Source organism: Balearica regulorum, chromosome 6 (genome assembly GCF_011004875.1).
Source record: "Balearica regulorum gibbericeps isolate bBalReg1 chromosome 6, bBalReg1.pri, whole genome shotgun sequence".
In the NCBI taxonomy this organism is placed as follows: domain Eukaryota; kingdom Metazoa; phylum Chordata; class Aves; order Gruiformes; family Gruidae; genus Balearica; species Balearica regulorum.
Window position 1 is genome coordinate 8,527,497 of NC_046189.1, and position 17,404 is coordinate 8,544,900.

Genomic DNA, 17,404 nt, shown 5'->3' on the forward strand with positions numbered 1-17,404 from the left:
CAGGGCTTGCCTGGTGGACCAGGACCAGCTGGAGAGAATGGAAAGCCCGGAGAACCAGTAAGGAGTAGTTCCTTTTCATATATTTTTCATTTATTAAAAAAAAAAGAAAAAAAAAGAAGCTTTTTCTAGATTACATTTCCAAATTCAGATGGCTATCAGCACTCTGCAGAGCAGAGCAGTCTGCTTTAAGGGATAATAGGCGAGAGAGTGTGCCAGCCACAATGCAGATTTACTAAGTAAAATGCATGGATAACTTGCATTTATTTTCTCATGAACAGGGGCCAAAAGGCGATATTGGAGGACCCGGATTCCCAGGCCCTAAGGTAAATCATACAGCAATGGTTCTATAATTACATTAAGCAATTAATGAACTATGAGCTCGACAACAAAGAATAATACATTTCTTTGCCACAGGGTGAAAATGGTATCCCAGGTGAACGTGGTGCACAGGGTCCTCCAGGACCTGCTGGAGCAAGAGGTGGACCAGGTCCTGCTGGCTCAGAAGGTGCCAAGGTACCCACAGAAATGCTTACTTCCTGCTATTATGTGCATCATTCAGGTTAATATTTTTTTTTTAATCTTTTATTACTTTTTGTTACTCTTTAGGGTCCTCCTGGACCCCCTGGTGCCCCTGGAGGCACAGGGCTGCCTGGTTTACAGGGAATGCCAGGAGAAAGAGGAGCTTCTGGAAGTCCTGGACCAAAAGGAGATAAGGTAACACACCCATAGACACCCACGCACATGCTCGGCCAATTTTATGCTAAGTTGGTGTTAGTTTCCAACAAGGCACTGGGTTTGTTCACATCTTCATGTTTGGCCTGATTTCAGAGGTACTGCCTGTGTAGCAGTATTGTTGATTTAGGAGTGTGATAGGGGTCCTATATGGTAAAAAATATAGGATTTTTCATCTGGTTTAATATATGCTAGATATTTTGCTGTCAGATCTCTTGGGGGAGGGGTACGTCAAAACAACAAGAACAGTTCATACCATGGACAAACTGTTCAGCATAGACTCTATTTTGAATCAGTTTGGGGTTTTTTTTTCCATCAAAGTATTCAGTATCTGATGCTGAATACTGGGCAGAATGTCAACCCCAGTTTTAGATTTGTATGATCACAATAAGGAAATCTGGTTATCGAGATACCCTCAGGATGAGATCCCATCCTCAGTAATGTTTTAATTTTTCTTTCCCCGTCCCCTTACGCTTGTCTTATGCTTACTTTTTGCTTATGTTTTTTTATGTCTTATGCTCACTAGGGAGAACCCGGTGGCAAAGGTGCTGATGGCCTTCCTGGTGCAAGAGGAGAGCGAGTGAGTAGTCTTTTAATCATCCAACAGTTTATCAATTAGCTTCATATAATCAGAACATGAGTAAACCTACAGTGAATAAATACTGTCTAGGAGAGGTAAAGTAGTAATCCCAGTGTATGTCATTCCAGCAGAGCAAATCTGGTTTCGTAAACTAAATTAGACTTAATACTAGTTTTTGTGATTACAGCTGCTTGGGTAGATATAGCAGAATTGTTTGCAAGCAGAAGATTACAATTAATTGGACAATGTTTTGGAGGGAAAGCACCAATACAAAGTAGAGAAAATATTATTTGCTTCCTAAATTTAGCTGACTGGTGAGGAAAATGCTAGTTATAATGAAGCACAAAATACATCATGATAGTAAGTATTCTCATACAGAATACTTCTACAGGTTATAATATATATTTATACATCTATATAGCATATACACATAAAATAGACACTTGAAATATATACATGTACACACAAGCATATATAGATCAAAATAATGAGGGATGACAAATATAAAAATGCAGCCTGTATGAGTTGGAGGAAATACAAAAAAATGTATTTCAAACCATCAGGTATGCATTAAATTCTCAAGAAAAAAAAAGTCAGGAAGCCAGTCAGAGATGTTGAACATATGCTGAAGAAATATGGACCAATTATCTGTATGAAAAGTTAGGGCAGTGGATAACTTTTATTGTCTACCATTGAAAGAGACCTATTAAATGCAGGTGATTTTGGATTAGATTAGTGTCACTCCAAAACGTAGTATGCAATAGCACAGTGGTGTTGTAGATTTACTTCCATTAAAATATCTCTAGCAACCTGTTTGAAACATAAATGCTATTCATCAAAATAGAGGAATTAACATTGCCATATTTTGATACAAAATATGTTGTTTTCTAATTTTTTAGGGTAACGTAGGTCCCATCGGTCCTCCTGGTCCTGCTGGCCCGCCTGGAGATAAGGTAAGGCATTGCCCATAATGATGTTTGATACTGTAAACAGTCAAACCGGTGGCTGTCTCATGGGAAGAAGAAAAACACCCAGTAATCATTCTTGTTCCTTACAGGGAGAGACTGGTCCAGCAGGTGCCCCAGGTCCAATGGGTTCCCGTGGTGGTCCTGTAAGTGACAGTACTTTTCTTCCAGTATAACCTCATCATGGCTCCTCTAGCCTGGTACATTCATCAGTGTTGTTCTGACCCTATCAGGAACCTATGTGGCTTGAGTTCAAAATAAACTAAGCACATTCGGCTCCTGTTGACTCTTGGGATTTACAAGTGCTAAGGGCTTCAGAAAACCAGTGCTTTTAACACTGTAAAGGGGTTGGCGAGCTGCGGTGACAGGTCAGGGCAAGTGTGAGCAATAGTTGTTTCCATCTTGTCTTAAAGTTAAGTAAACTTTAATAAGTAAAATACTTTTATTCTTATAGTTGTATTTTAGATTGATAAACAGCACATTTGGGGAACACCATGGATTGTGCTCAGGGCTTATACAAGTGTAACTGAGATCCATTTGTCACGCTGTAGATAATTGTCTGATAAGTCATGAACACTTGTTTTTAGACTCAGGAGCAACTGTTGTTTTGGGTTTGGGTTTTTTTTCCTCCAAAGGCTGATAAGACAAAGAAATTTCAGCAGTATTCGTGGGAGTGTTCTCTAACTTTTAAAATTAAGCCTATCTTTCTAACATCTTCTGTTGCTCACATGTTGTTTTCTACAGGGTGAACGAGGAGAACAAGGTCTTCCTGGACCTGCTGGCTTCCCTGGAGCTCCAGTAAGTACAAATACTTAAAAGGAATTGAATATGATTATCTGGTTTTAGTTTCTCTAAGTCCATCCACATCTCAGAAAGGCTTGCCGTAACCCCTTTAATATACATACCTGCTACATACCTTTGATTCATTTGCTACTTTTTCTGTACTCAGTCACACAACGAGCAACATTTCTTGATCGTTCCCTTCCTGTACTGGTAGACCAATAGAGTTCAACTGCATTCACATTTAATTTCATATTTAAATTCCCTTCAGAACAGTATCCAGATAGGGCTTCTCATCACAGTTATATCATCTGCATTTTTTGAGATGTAATATAGCAATATAATTTTTCTGCAGGGCCAAAATGGGGAACCTGGTGGGAAAGGAGAAAGAGGCCCACCTGGTCTAAGAGGAGAGGCTGGACCCCCTGGAGCTGCAGGTCCACAAGGTGGTCCTGGTGCACCAGTAAGTTTTTGCTGTTGCTTATTGCTACAAAGAGAAGTTTCTTCAGTTCTCCCTCAGCCTCAAGGTGGCTAGGCCCAAGTGCAAGCATTTGAACTGCCTGAAACTTAATGACTCTTCCTATAATTTTATGAAATATCAATCATTTGCTTGATCTATTTCCTTCCATGTAGGGTCCACCTGGTCCCCAAGGAACAAAAGGAGAACGTGGATCTCCTGGAGGCCCTGTGAGTATCTCTTTGACTTAGTCACTGATAAATTACTATCTATTACAACAAACATGATGTAAATGACAAACAAGACCTGCAGTGACTTTAATATCTGCAGTTCAAGAATAATTAAGGTGCTCCAGAAGGAGTAATTGAAGTTGTGGTGTTTAGTGATCTGGCTTACATTGATTTTATTAAAAGTAAGGTTCCAAAATAGCTTTTGGCATAATGACCCAAAGCTATAAAATGGCTTATCTCAACAGTATTAGATTTACATGCTGTCTTTGCCAAGTTTTTCAGAGCCTATTAGTTCACCTTTGAGAAACATATGGGACCCTCTCTTGCAAAAAACCCCATACAAACAAAAAAAAAAATTAAAAAAATTAAATTCTTCAGTTCCAGGACATTTAAGTCAGATTTTAAGCAAAATAGCTAAATATAATTCAAAGTCAGCTGTTGTATAAAAATCAATTCATTCATGTTTTTCCAGTCTTCAGAAAATGACAACTAAAAGTATTGATCTCTTATAGGGTGCTGCTGGTTTCCCTGGTGCTCGTGGTCTACCTGGTCCCCCTGGTAACACCGTAAGTTGTCTTATCCCCCCTTTTTTTATTCTTACTTTGCGGATATATTTGGATATATATTAATACATGAAACTAGATTAAGCTGTATGTACCTTGACATGAATATAACATAAGTAAAAGCATCCTGAATGGGGTGTTTGGACTTAAGGAAAAACATCTGTAAAAGAGAGTTTACTCTCTTATTTCATATGGAATAGCAATTCATTCACTTACTGTCTTGATATTCCTTCTTCTATTATGGTTTGCCTTCCAAAGCCCATCAGAGTTAGTCGAGTCCTTCTCCTGGATCAGGTCCTTGAGTATTTATGTTGGTGGCAGACATCCCGTCTTTTCCCTTGCTCTTTTATGATGCAAGAAATATTCAATTCAGGATCTTGAATTGGTATGCATTTTCAAATCTACATTTTGTAGATCACTGTTGAGAATTGTTTTTAACTTGCCTGTAGAATGAAATGGCATAAGATTTAATTATCTTAGGACAGAGGTGTTTGGAAAGATTCCTGTGGCAAATTTTCTCTCTTATGATATGGCCTACATCTGAAGTTTAATCTATCAGTCTGCAGAGTCCTCTTATAAAAATGTATGCTGATACACCAGCTAATTCCAATATTTTATACAATATCATTGTGTAAAGAAGAGTTGTTTCATCATATCCTTGCATGTTCAACATGCACCTGCTTTTAGTCACATAGTAAAAATTAGATTCTGATTTTTGATTCTTTAAAAAGTAAGAAGATGCAAATAATACAATGGATTTATCCATTCTAAAAAAATCACAGTTTTAAGTTATCCTTTGTTGTATGGTAACTGAGATATAAAGTAAGAAAGCTTTTATATAAAACATGTATAAACACCTGTTTATTTTCTGTGTTATAGTTACAGACGTATGCAAATTAGAACATTGCTGAATTAAAATAAAAAGTAGGATTTTTATTTAAGGTACTATTAAAGTCAACTTAATTCTTTCCCTGGATTGGCTAAGCTAAGAGTTTTAATGAAGGAACACCACCTTAAAGGTATCTGGCATGAGTGAGTCAAGAAATCAGCGGGGTCTGCAACTATTTCAAATTTCTGTGGCAGAGCCTTGGGTAAGGAACGTGTGTCCTGTGTTGGGGGCATCCAAACTAGGCAGGTGTATTATGCAACCCGTATGTCCAGATGACAGTAGGGAGGGGAAAAAAAATAAATCAGGTCTGAAAGTGGTAGGCAAAAGGCTTCTCTTCGTAAGTCCAGATCAGATTTGGGTGCATAGAGGTTGGACCCTAAATCCACCTTTGGGCAATGAATCAAGTCTGGTTGGCTTTCATAAGGAAAGATCAACACCAGTAAGTGTGTGCTACTATTGCAGGTAACACAGCTCACACGCTTCTCTTTGCAATTCTTTTTTAGGGTAGTCCAGGTCCCCCTGGTAATGCAGGGCCTGCAGGCAAGGATGGGCCTGCCGGACCCCCTGGTAGTGCTGGTTCTCCTGGCAGTCCAGGACCTGCTGGAACAAGAGGTGAGCCTGGATCACCAGGCGAAAAAGGGCCACCAGGCGCACGAGGAGAAAGGGTAAGTACGTGTCTAGCCAGGGACCATTATACTAATTGACAAGGATTATGTTTGTCAAGAATAAGCAGCTACCTGCTGAAGATCCTCAGTATTGACTGATCTGACCTCTTCCTAAATAGGGGCTACCAGGAGATCCAGGTCCTCAAGGCATTGTTGGTGGCCGGGGTAACACAGGTTTGCCAGGTCTGCGTGGCCCGAGCGGTCCACCCGGTATGGCAGGCGCCAAGGTGAGTGTGCTTTCACTGCAGCTATAGCCTCAAAGCTAACGCAACGACTGTAATCCAGCTGCTAAAATAGCTTTGTTACAAAAAGTAATGAATGTGCTGTATTTTAGTCCAGAGACTACAGGATTTAGTTATTTTTGTTTACAACCATATTTTTGTTTACAACCTGGTTGTTTACAACCAGGCTTTAAAATGTCCAGTAACAAGCAGCTATGGGATGTGAGGTTGTCTTAATCTCTATTACAAAGAGTCTTGGATCAGATTATCTAGAAGTATACAACCAACTTCACCCTCTAAAGTAGGATGATGGGCTATAAACTCTCCTTGAGACAAGATTTGAGTCGTAGTTTCACCTACCGCAAGTTGTGTATCTTTGCTTAATTGTCAATATGTTTCTTGCTTAAATATTATGACCCAAACAGGAAGATAGTTTCACCTCATTCCAGAAAAGGTAGTGTGAGGCTTGGTTTGTATTTTATTGCTAATACTGTGACAGACTAGCAGTTTTTTAACTGCTTTGGCTATTGGTTTTGGGCACATAAAAAGAGACATACCCATTTATTATTTCTTAGTTGACAAAAACAATAAGGAACGTTCCTTGGGTTCAGTGGCCTTGCATGAATATTACTAGCAATGAAAAGAAACCAGTTTGGCCAAGTTTTTATCTTTCCTTTTTCGAGTATTCACAATCACCAAAGTCACATTGCTCTTCACTTAATTAGATCTTCTTCATAATCACTGCATATTTAATTAAAGATGTATAATACGATGGTAGCTCATAAGTGCATTACCTGCAACAAAATCCTTTCCCTTTGTGTTCAGGGTGAAGATGGTAAACCAGGCAGCAACGGTGTCCCAGGAGAACGTGGTGCTCCTGGTCCACAAGGCCCTATGGGACAAAGAGGCTTGCCTGGAGAACCTGGCAGAGATGTGAGTGCATCTGTTGGGCCTTCCTGCTAGCTTCTGAGTTACAAACTGGAGACTCGAGGACTGAATGTGCTTTGAGGTTCACAAAGCCTCCCTCAAGTGCCTGATGCACAGGGGCCTGGGCAGATTACATCCTCATGTAAGGAGGTGTAGCTTGCTGTCTCTGCTATATCCCTTACTATCTATGGACCAGGTCTCTGTTGCACTTGGAGCTGAACAAGAGACTGCACTGCCTGTGCGCCTAGAAAATAATGCAGGTCTGATAGATCTTTTATGGGCCCCTCCGCCTCCAGGAAGTCTTCCATCTTGAAAGCTTTCTCTGACAAGCATTATTTAAGCTTACTGGAAAACAAGCTGTCTATTCAGCATCCAGCTTATGAACAAACTGTACCACTTTTTTTTTTCTTTTTCTCCAGGGTAACCCTGGCTCAGATGGCTCACCTGGACGTGATGGATCCCCAGGAGGCAAAGTAAGGAATCACCAATGTCTCTAGGTTGCCAAATAAATGTTATGTAGAGATGACAACATATGTAGCTAGTTCTGTGCTATGCAACTTGTTCCTTAAATCTGTTATGCTACACTGAATATACTCTTTACATTGTAGTTCTGCAAAACTTTACATTTCTTACCCTGTCAACTGTGACTATCTGCAGGGTGACCGTGGTGAAAGTGGCTCTCCTGGCCCTCCGGGACCTCCTGGTCACCCTGGACCTGCAGGTAACAACGGTGCACCTGGAAAAGCTGGCGAAAGAGGATTTCAGGTAAGACCAAAGTAAATAGCTTGCTGGTTATTTACATACCTTTCCTATGCAAAGTCCATTTCATGCTGTAATAAAGTAGAAGTCTGGAAGAGTCATACATTTGTTACTGTCATAGTTTCTTGGCATTGAGGACCTCGTTTATAAGATTATCAAGGGGAAGGACATCACAGTTTATGTTGCTGATAACTGTATATAAATTAATCTCAAAATCCACATACTCCTTAGGATGCCAAAAAGCACATCATCCCACCAGGCCCTATCTTAATTTCCATCCCATCTGGTGTTCATGCAGCACAAGCAATATTATTTATTTAAACTAAGGGAGTAACTTTGGAAGTCTTCAAGCTATTTCTAAGAAGTGCTGACACCAGCACAGCTTTTGCACTGAGCACCTAGCAAAATGAAGAAGCGGTCTAGGGCATGTGGTATGTATCAGTGCCTACAAGCAGCTGAGTAAGACTAACATGGTAGAAAAAGGAACTGGCCCAAATTCTTGCTGATTATATAGCGTGTGTGGACCTTCCCCTTGTTTCCAAAGAGCTGCTGGCTTTGAGCAGACTGCTTATCTGGAAATAAAAAGGCATTCTAGTCAACTCCAAGTGACCCGTGCCATCTTATTCTTATTGTGTCACAGGGTCCACCTGGCCCTCCTGGCTCTGCGGGTCCTGCTGGTGCTCGTGGTCCTGCTGTAAGTCATATTTAAAGTATTTGTGATATCATAAATTCATTATTTCCTTTTATTTGGGCATTTTTCTTATTTCTTTATATATTCCTTTTATTGCAAATCTACTCTTAAAGGGTCCTCAAGGTCCTCGTGGTGATAAAGGTGAAACTGGTGAAAGAGGCAGCAACGGCATAAAGGGTCATAGAGGATTTCCTGGTACCCCTGGTCTCCCTGGTCCTCCTGTGAGTATTTTGCATTGGATTGGGAATTACAGCTGTTCTTAGCTCCTGTGGCTTGGGCTCCGAGTAGCTAATGAGCCTTATATAATTTACTGAGGAAAGAAAAAAAAAAGTATAAAGAACTCATGTAATTTGATTGTCAAATGTGTTCAAAAGTCCAGATTCCCTGAATCAATGTGAAATAAGTGTTAACGAAGAACTGGAAGAAGCTGCTAGGAGCTAAAGCTGGGTTTGCTAAAATCCCTTTCAGCTACATGTGTGCATTTGCCTGGAACAAATATTTTTCCTATCATTTATACAGGCTATTCCTGATTAAATTGTATTATACAGAAATAGGGGTTGAAATATTCGTCTATTAGAAGTCTATGCTAGACAGACATCTAAATCCATGGAAAAGCTACTCGGGAGTCTGAAGACCTCTCTTTTGTCATGCATCTTTTGCAGTAACTAATATTACGACAAAATGGGCACGAAATTATAAACTTTGTAAACTACTGAATTGTAAACATGCATTACCATTTTGAACAGTTCTTAATGGCTAAAATAATTGAAGGGTAATAGACAGGCATGCCGTAGGTATTTATGACAGGTAAAAATTTTAAGAGGGATTTATACTGAAAAGAACTATTAATATCACTCACGATACAAGTGAGAATCAAGGAACCAAAACTCACGTAGTTAATCTACCAATGATGGCAAAAAGATGGAAGTGTTTAACTATAAATGCCACCAATACCAACCTACTTAACAACACAATATAACCTGTTGTCTCAATAACATGAGTAAAACAAAAGTCTGATAAAGTCTTGTTTACACTATGACAGCGAGATGATTCATCATTTTTAAACATATGGCTTAGTTCTTTGTGGTGCATACATAGAGCAAATTTAATGCATTTGAAAACATTAGTGTTTGTCAAATTATTTAAATAACTTTACTGGTAATACGGTTTTATGGTACTATGCAGCTTTTTGAGCCTAGAGCTATGTACTCTTACGAATACAAGATTTCATCCAAAGCTTGTTGATGTCAGTTGGCTTTCTTGCATTTTGGATGAGAGTCCATCACTAATATTTTTTTTCATATAGAGAATATTTGATAATTTTTTCCGGTTAAAGAATGGTAACCATTCTTTCTCATATCTACTGTAGGCTTTTTATAAGGATGTGTTTCATGTAATCTTAAAGACGTTTCAATGTCTTTATTTAAGGTACATCCAGCCAGATACAAAATATTACTGGGAGGTGTATGACTGACTTTCCTTACCTTCTCTTCATAGGGTCCCCTGGGTCCACAAGGCGCAATTGGAAGTCCAGGAGCTTCAGGTGCAAGGGTAAGAAAAACTCCTTCCTTAGCATAACTGGAAGGAAAGTGCAGACTGTTTGTTTTTTAAAAAAAAAAAAAATAAAATTAAAAATGGCCAATTAAAAAAAATTTTAACAGGCAACAGCTGAAGAGAGACACCTAATAGATCGTACAGAAACGTTTGAAATCTCTCACAAAGTATTTATGAATTTCAGATTATCGGGTAAACTATTTTGACAATATTATTTGTGTTCAACATTGTTCTAGGGTCCCCCAGGCCCAGCTGGGCCGCCTGGAAAAGATGGTACAAGTGGCTATCCAGGTCCAATTGGTCCTCCTGGCCCTCGCGGTAACAGAGGTGAAAGCGGCCCTGCAGTAAGTAAATTGTGCGCACTCAAACAAACAAATCTTCAGGGATTATTCATGAAACATAGGGTGCTCTCCCACTTAATCATCTCCCTCAGAAATTCCTGTACTTTATGGCCAGAATTTATGGTAGGAGGTATCTAGCTATCAAGGCTAAATGATTTGTAGTTCTGTGTAATACTTGATGCACTGGGCATTCTGTTAGTCTCAGATAGTCATTGACTCTTCTGTGTAGAGCAGGAAGGCAGGATCTGCTCCTCACTTCAGAGCTCAGACTGCCTTTGTGTCGTGGAAGCTGTGAAGCAGGTTCCCTAGACTCCTTTAGAGAGGCCAGCACTGCAAAGGTCGCTGGCATAATCGCTTCTTCTAAAGCCAAGAAAAGGTTATTCTCTGGATTTTGGTGGAAAGGGTTTCTTCTCCTTCTCAAAGCCCAGACAGAAGAAGGACAGTCACAGCTTGAGAAAATTAAGAAAAGACAATTCCAATTTTAGGAAAATAAAGGCTTGGAAAGTCTAACAGATGTTTATACATAGCAAGTACCATTATTTAGTGAGTAAGTAAACTAAATGTTTATGTGAGAATTCTCATTTTTTTAGGATTAAGGCCAACACCGGCTTTTAGTTTTAACCTGTAATCTCTACTCAGTGCTATGTTCACTATTTTTTTAGGGTCCACCAGGACAGCCTGGTCTTCCTGGTCCTTCTGGTCCCCCTGGTCCATGTTGTGGTGGTGCAGCTGCCCTGGGTGCTGGTGAAAAAGGTCCAGTGGGCTACGGGTATGAATACCGAGATGAGCCAAAAGAAAATGATATCAATCTAGGTGACATCATATCTTCAATGAAATCAATTAACAACCAGATTGAAAACATCATTAGTCCTGATGGGTCACGGAAGAATCCAGCTCGTAACTGCAGAGATCTAAAATTCTGCCATCCTGAGCTCAAGAGTGGTATGTTAGGTTTTTATTTTCACCACTAGTAAAGATAATAAATGTGATAATAATTTCAAACTTTCATTTACTATGCATTTACACTGTATATACACTGACTTCAACTCCACTCCTTACGTGCTTATAAGCGAACATTTGTTTAAATAATTTTATGGAAAAAAACCCCATGAAAAGTATAAGTTCTATATTTAATTCAAATGTCAGTCATATTACAGAGTTCACGTGAACTCAGTATATTTTTATATCATCTTATTTTCTGTGGCATGTCTTCTGTCAAAATTAATATGCTTCCTAATTTGGCTCAGGAATCTGGCCTAGAAATAAGTTTCACCCTCATGCAGTCAGCTTCTTCTCCACATATATTATGCCCCTTAACATTGTTATTATCTATCTGTTTGTTTATTTTACCTCTAGGAGAGTACTGGATTGATCCTAACCAAGGCTGCAAGATGGATGCGATTAAAGTATACTGTAATATGGAAACTGGCGAGACATGCCTTAATGCTAACCCCAGCACCGTGCCAAGGAAAAACTGGTGGGCCAGTGAAAGCAGTGGAAAGAAACATGTTTGGTTTGGAGAATCTATGAATGGCGGTTTCCAGGTAAGGCATTACCACAGTTAACAGCCCAAAAGGCAGTACATGTATTGTACTCATGTACATCACAACATACTAATAAATAATCCTGAAATTAAACAAAGCTAAACATTTAGTGTGTGAAATAATAACTATATGGACTGTCCCTAGACACGATTAAATAAAAACTGTTGCTTATGTATAACTCTGCAGTTCAGCTACGGAGATTCTGAGCTTCCAGAGGATGTCTCGGAAGTTCAGCTGGCCTTCCTCCGCATCCTCTCCAGCCGTGCCTCCCAGAACATCACCTACCACTGCAAGAACAGCATTGGCTACATGGATCAAGCCAGTGGAAATGTTAAAAAAGCTCTGAAACTGATGAGCTCTGTGGAAAGTGAGATCAAGGCTGAAGGGAACAGCAAATTCACATATGCTGTTCTGGAAGATGGCTGTACTGTAAGTAAACAAGACTTTAGTAGAATACTTTAATAAATAATTCCCCCTAGAGGACAAGACCCATAATAAAGGAAGAGAGAGCTTTGCATGACCTGGGTAAGAAAAGAACACAGCTACACCTAACTGAGGAACTTTAGATTCTGTACGCCAGCAGTGTCACTCCCATAGCAACTGTAGAAAGTGAGGTGCGTTCCCATTTAAATCTGTGCTTTACAGGTATCTCCTCACTTTAGAGTCAAAATCAGTGAAGTCACAGTGACCAAGTTTTGATCCATCCCATGTCAACTCAGAGTAGTAAGAATCATCTTAGTCATACAAAAAAAATGAAGGCTAGCTGATTCGAGCCATGGGCTATGATTATGGGAAGGGGCAAACAGTCATTTTGCAGATGCAACATTGCTCACTGCAGCAGGAAGTACTGGAGAGGAGCCGTAACGTGCTGGTCTATGAGCATCTCTGGCCCTTTCAGTAACAAATACAAAACACCCTCCACAATTTCTGCCTCCTGCTGTTTAAGGTCCCAAAAGCACAACAAACACTGATGCATGTTGCAAACCTGTCCTTTAAAGATACATGAACACATCTACTTTGCGGCCATTTCTTTAATGTGAACATGAAGAGCTGCCTCATTACTGCTGCCACTTTCCAAACAGAGTAGCCATTTGTACCATCATGTCCCAGCACACAGACCCTATTTCAGTTCTAGTCAGGGCACTAGCATCGCTCCAGAGTTCTCTACTGTCCAGCAGGGATCCCATCCCATCTGAGCAGCAAGGTCTACAACCCCACAAGACCTCACATAAAAGGTCCACAAATAAAGAATGTCTATCAACATGTACATATCTAAGGAGACAGCAAGCGGTTTTCATGGTGTTGAGAGGGACACGTTAATATGGAAAGGATAAAATAACTATAGGATAACGTTCACATAGCCCAACAGTGATTTCTCTAACTTTTTTTTTTTTTTAAATTTTCTTTTTAACTTCACAGACACACACTGGTGAATGGGGTAAAACAGTCTTTGAATACAGAACGCGCAAGACAATGAGGTTGCCTGTGGTTGATATCGCACCTTTAGATATTGGTGGTCCTGATCAGGAATTTGGCGTGGACATTGGCCCGGTCTGCTTCTTATAAATCAAAGATCCTGCTCTTTCTGAAATCCCAGCAAACAGATTCACACTCCAACTGTGCTCCTTTGTTTTGGCCTTGTCAGCTAGTACAGGTGACCATCTGTATCCCAGTTATTTATTAACCAAATTTCTGGGGGAAAAAAATAAATTTGAGATCAAGGGTTATTTTTTTCGCTATACACACAGTAAAAATGCTTGTTTGCTCTATATTTTTTTTTTTTTTACCAAATTCCATCTTCAAAACATGTCTCCGTGGTGCTATAATAAAACTTCAACACTTAATAAAACAACACTGTGTTCTATTAGTTGAATGTTAGCCAATTTACAAAGCACTGATTGCTCCCAGTACCAAAGTTTACCCTTCTTCCTAAGATGCAGTCCATAAAGCTAGAAAGACCTCCCTGTTTCAACTACCTCAACACGGACAGAAACTGGGATGTGTCTATCAGAGTCAAACCAAAAAATCAATCAAATCAAATCAAAACACATTGGCCTCATTGGGTCAATTCAGTGGAATAATTTGTTACAAAATTGTGTATTTCTGTACTGATTAGCTACGGAAAAGTACAGTGTATTTTAAGAGTTTAATACCTTAATGTCAGTAGTCACCATAATTCTATTGTTGGATTGTATTCTGTTATCAAAGGTGCTTCTCTACTTTCCTGTCATTGCTGGTCAAGACCACTAAAATTAGGGAAGTGTAAAAGACACATATGATGGTGCTAATGTATTTTTCACTCCTAACTCTGCAAGTCAGGGTTATTGACTTGCTTAAAAAAGTAAAGGATTTACAGCAATTGTAAATGTCTCCTGTCAAACATTGTCATTGGCATGTCATAGTTGAGAACTTTCTCCCTTCATTCTGTAAAAGTCAATAAAGATGCAAAATTGTGAACTACTTCTGTTGCGTTAACACATTTATAGTGTTGAAGGTTAACCATCTTTGTAAGCTTTTATATGGTTGTTGGTCTATTCCTTACAGAGACACATAATAAAATATCGTAATAAAACTCCTTGTTGTTTCATAAAACTGACTTTTTAAAATTTATTTTACTATTTGTATCTCTGTCTTCAAACATTAATAAGGCAGGACACAACTCTGGTACCAATTTAACTGATTTTTCTAAGATAATTTGTTTGAAGGAAAACTCTAAGGGATACAGTATATCGCATCATACTATGACATTTTCTTTCTTACTTTTCTTACTTTCCATCCAGTGGCTCATTCTTTCAAGCACAGTGAGCTCCTCTGACTATCAGCATGGATTCAGCTCTGACAGGAAGATCCAAACCAGCACCCATGCACCTAGGGGGATCAGGTTGGAGGAAATATAAGAGCTTAATCCTCCCTCTCAAAAAAACCACCCTGCCTCAGTCTAAATAAATAGGCAGTCACAGGCTACTGTCCTTTCAGATGGCAGCTCAAATAAATGGCTGAAGGGTCTTCTACAGCACAGGCTAGAGGCACTAGCAGTTTGATGAAGCGGGCAGCCTAAGCATCTGGATATTAATTATGGCCATTGGAGCTGCACGACTAAGTCATCCCAGATCTTAGCAAAAACTCAAGTGGATGCAATTACCACAGTAGTTTGGTAGTTCAGGCCAGAAGGCAGCAATTAGCTGCACACCAGAACCCAGGCTGTGAAACCTCTCCAAGAGGTAGATGCTCACAGATACTACTCAGTTTTTCCCATGAAGGAAGATACAGAGCCTGCCCCACATCATTACTGCACCACCACATGTTGCTCCACAGCCCAGGGTCAGTAAGGACCCTCTACAACAATGTCAGACAACAAAAATCATGGAGAAAAAAAAAAATTCAGAATCTTAAAGATTTTCATTAATGATTATGGATCATGTATCCTCTGAGAATACTTTCTGGATTGGACCAACCTGGAAAACTGGTTAGAGAAATGGGTTTTTTTGGGTTTTTTTTTAAGAAACATCATGGAATTTGGACATGCCCTCACAGAAGCACAATAGTGAAGGTCTGGGGAAACCTCAGCAGCACAAATGCAGTATCAACACAGGCACGACTGTACTTAATACAACGTAAAAGAATACTGCCAACAATTGCAAAAAAGAAATACTGGCTTTTGCAGGAAACCCCCTCATTTTATGGTGAAAATAGCTACCATTTATGGAAGATCAGAATTACATGTACGTAATAATATTAATCTGACAAAAATTATATGGTTTGAACCCTTTACATTGGAGTTGAAATTTTATGAAAGCAGCTGGTAAGAATGCTGGCTGGTGGAAAAAAAATAGTGCATTGGACAAACCTTAATCCCCATGACAGAAAAATATAGCCTCTCTAATCTCCAGTGCCACTGTGGCAGAATGAGTGACGGATAGCAATTACTCAACCTTAAAACTGAAGGTTTGGGGGCTTCCCCCCCCCCCGAAAATGTATAGTCAGCAAGTCTTTGATTAATAATTTCTACTAATGGAAGGTGATTACTGGAATGCTTGCAGAAAAAAACCCAAAGAGACAGTGAAGGCCACCATAAAATAATTTACTTGATCCAAATACCTTCATTTTTTTCAGAGGGTCACTTTAAGCCTCCATGATGCTGATACTTCTATACTTTTATAAAAAGGTCTTTGAGATAATAGAAATATGAAACAGATCTGCTTAATAAACAATAACTAGCTTAGAAAATAAAGGCTAGCCTTTGGAAAATTTACATTCTAATCCTCATTTTTTTAACTCTGATTTACTGTGTCAATCTGCAAAAGGCTCTAGTTTTTATTTTACATGGGAAATATAATTTTAAAAAATAATAATCTTACCTGACCCTTTCAGGCTAGCAGCACCATTACTGACTGTTATAGAGCAGCACATCAAGTTTGTAGAGTACAACACTTCTGGGAATAACCCCCTTTTGCACAGGTAACTAAGAGGTCTTTCAAGGCTGTATGGAAAAAACCAACACCTGCTTTCGCACGCTAAGTTTATTTTTTAGGCACATATTCAAGTGCATCTTACTTTGGCATATGATTTAAAGCTGTATTGGAGAAAAGAAAGGAAAAAAAATACTGTAGTCTACGTGGCTGAAAGAGAGACACAGGGAAAGAAGGTGCCCACACAGTAATAAGATTGGTAAAAGAAATTTGTCATTCTGATCCACAGCTGCTTATTCAGTCATATGTTATACCAGTTGATATTCATACACTTCATAGCACCACAGTCCTATGGCTCTTGGGAGGAAAGGGAAAGGGAAGAGAAGAGAAGAGAGAAAAGAAACCCTAAAACCCCCCTGCCTTAAAGAGTTTCCTGGATCATACCAACAGCTTTAAGATATCACTAACTGAGGTTTTCATATTTCCTTGGAACTTCGCATTATCACCTAAAAGTGTAGCTCTTTCACAGGACAACAGAGCTTTTCTTCTAGTGAACATGGATTCCCTGACTATTGTCTGCATCATAGGGACTATTTCATCACCTACTTTCTACATTCTTTAAGGAAATTACATTTAAAAAAAACCCAAACCCACAACAACAACCCAACAAACCATTCGCTAACAGAAAAGCTTTGCTATCTGATTAGGCCCTAATTTCAAACAATTTCTAAATACCCGCAAATCGCTCACTCACACAGCCTTACCTCCCTTTGGGCAACAGGTCAGGCATTCTCCGTGGCCATCGTATCCAGCAGCTGCGCAGCTCTAGGCACCGCTTTAAAAACCCCGCAAGCACCCCTTGGTGGGTGCAGTGTGAGAAATCACTGCAGCAGCAGCATGGCTTCAGCAACCCTCCCCATTGGAGGTGACCACTGAGGGACAGCTGCTGGCAAGGGATGAGCTGTTCAATGGGTTTGTGTCGCTGTGGTTCTTCAGCATGGTGGTAAGTGTGCAGCTAGAACCAGGCCAGGGCGAACAATTGCTTATATTGGGGTTGTGATGGTTTCTGAATTTGAACAGCTACTAGGAATTTTTTT

The 17,404-nt window shown here is 39.6% G+C and overlaps 1 protein-coding gene and 1 long non-coding RNA gene across 3 annotated transcripts in view; one reads left to right on the plus strand and one right to left on the minus strand.

The window, feature by feature from the left end:
* COL3A1 (collagen type III alpha 1 chain) overlaps window positions 1-14,490 on the plus strand; it is a 52,394-nt gene extending 37,904 nt beyond the window's left edge. For both annotated transcript variants that reach the window (XM_075756147.1, XM_075756148.1), the window contains 24 exons: window positions 4-57; window positions 279-323; window positions 415-513; window positions 607-714; window positions 1,259-1,312; window positions 2,212-2,265; window positions 2,370-2,423; window positions 3,022-3,075; window positions 3,413-3,520; window positions 3,691-3,744; window positions 4,257-4,310; window positions 5,700-5,861; window positions 5,981-6,088; window positions 6,908-7,015; window positions 7,429-7,482; window positions 7,667-7,774; window positions 8,409-8,462; window positions 8,573-8,680; window positions 9,957-10,010; window positions 10,250-10,357; window positions 11,017-11,296; window positions 11,711-11,898; window positions 12,085-12,327; window positions 13,318-14,490. In XM_075756147.1, coding sequence (XP_075612262.1) covers window positions 4-57; window positions 279-323; window positions 415-513; window positions 607-714; window positions 1,259-1,312; window positions 2,212-2,265; window positions 2,370-2,423; window positions 3,022-3,075; window positions 3,413-3,520; window positions 3,691-3,744; window positions 4,257-4,310; window positions 5,700-5,861; window positions 5,981-6,088; window positions 6,908-7,015; window positions 7,429-7,482; window positions 7,667-7,774; window positions 8,409-8,462; window positions 8,573-8,680; window positions 9,957-10,010; window positions 10,250-10,357; window positions 11,017-11,296; window positions 11,711-11,898; window positions 12,085-12,327; window positions 13,318-13,464 — 2,460 coding nt within the window. In that variant the 3' untranslated portion in view covers window positions 13,465-14,490. The remainder of the gene's footprint in view (window positions 1-3; window positions 58-278; window positions 324-414; window positions 514-606; window positions 715-1,258; window positions 1,313-2,211; window positions 2,266-2,369; window positions 2,424-3,021; window positions 3,076-3,412; window positions 3,521-3,690; window positions 3,745-4,256; window positions 4,311-5,699; window positions 5,862-5,980; window positions 6,089-6,907; window positions 7,016-7,428; window positions 7,483-7,666; window positions 7,775-8,408; window positions 8,463-8,572; window positions 8,681-9,956; window positions 10,011-10,249; window positions 10,358-11,016; window positions 11,297-11,710; window positions 11,899-12,084; window positions 12,328-13,317) is intronic.
* LOC142602322 (uncharacterized) lies at window positions 12,183-12,588 on the minus strand. Its single transcript, XR_012836021.1, has 2 exons — window positions 12,447-12,588; window positions 12,183-12,408 (listed from the first exon to the last, which is right to left on the minus strand). It is a non-coding gene; the product is annotated as an uncharacterized LOC142602322 (long non-coding RNA).
* Window positions 14,491-17,404: the final 2,914 nt, after the last annotated feature.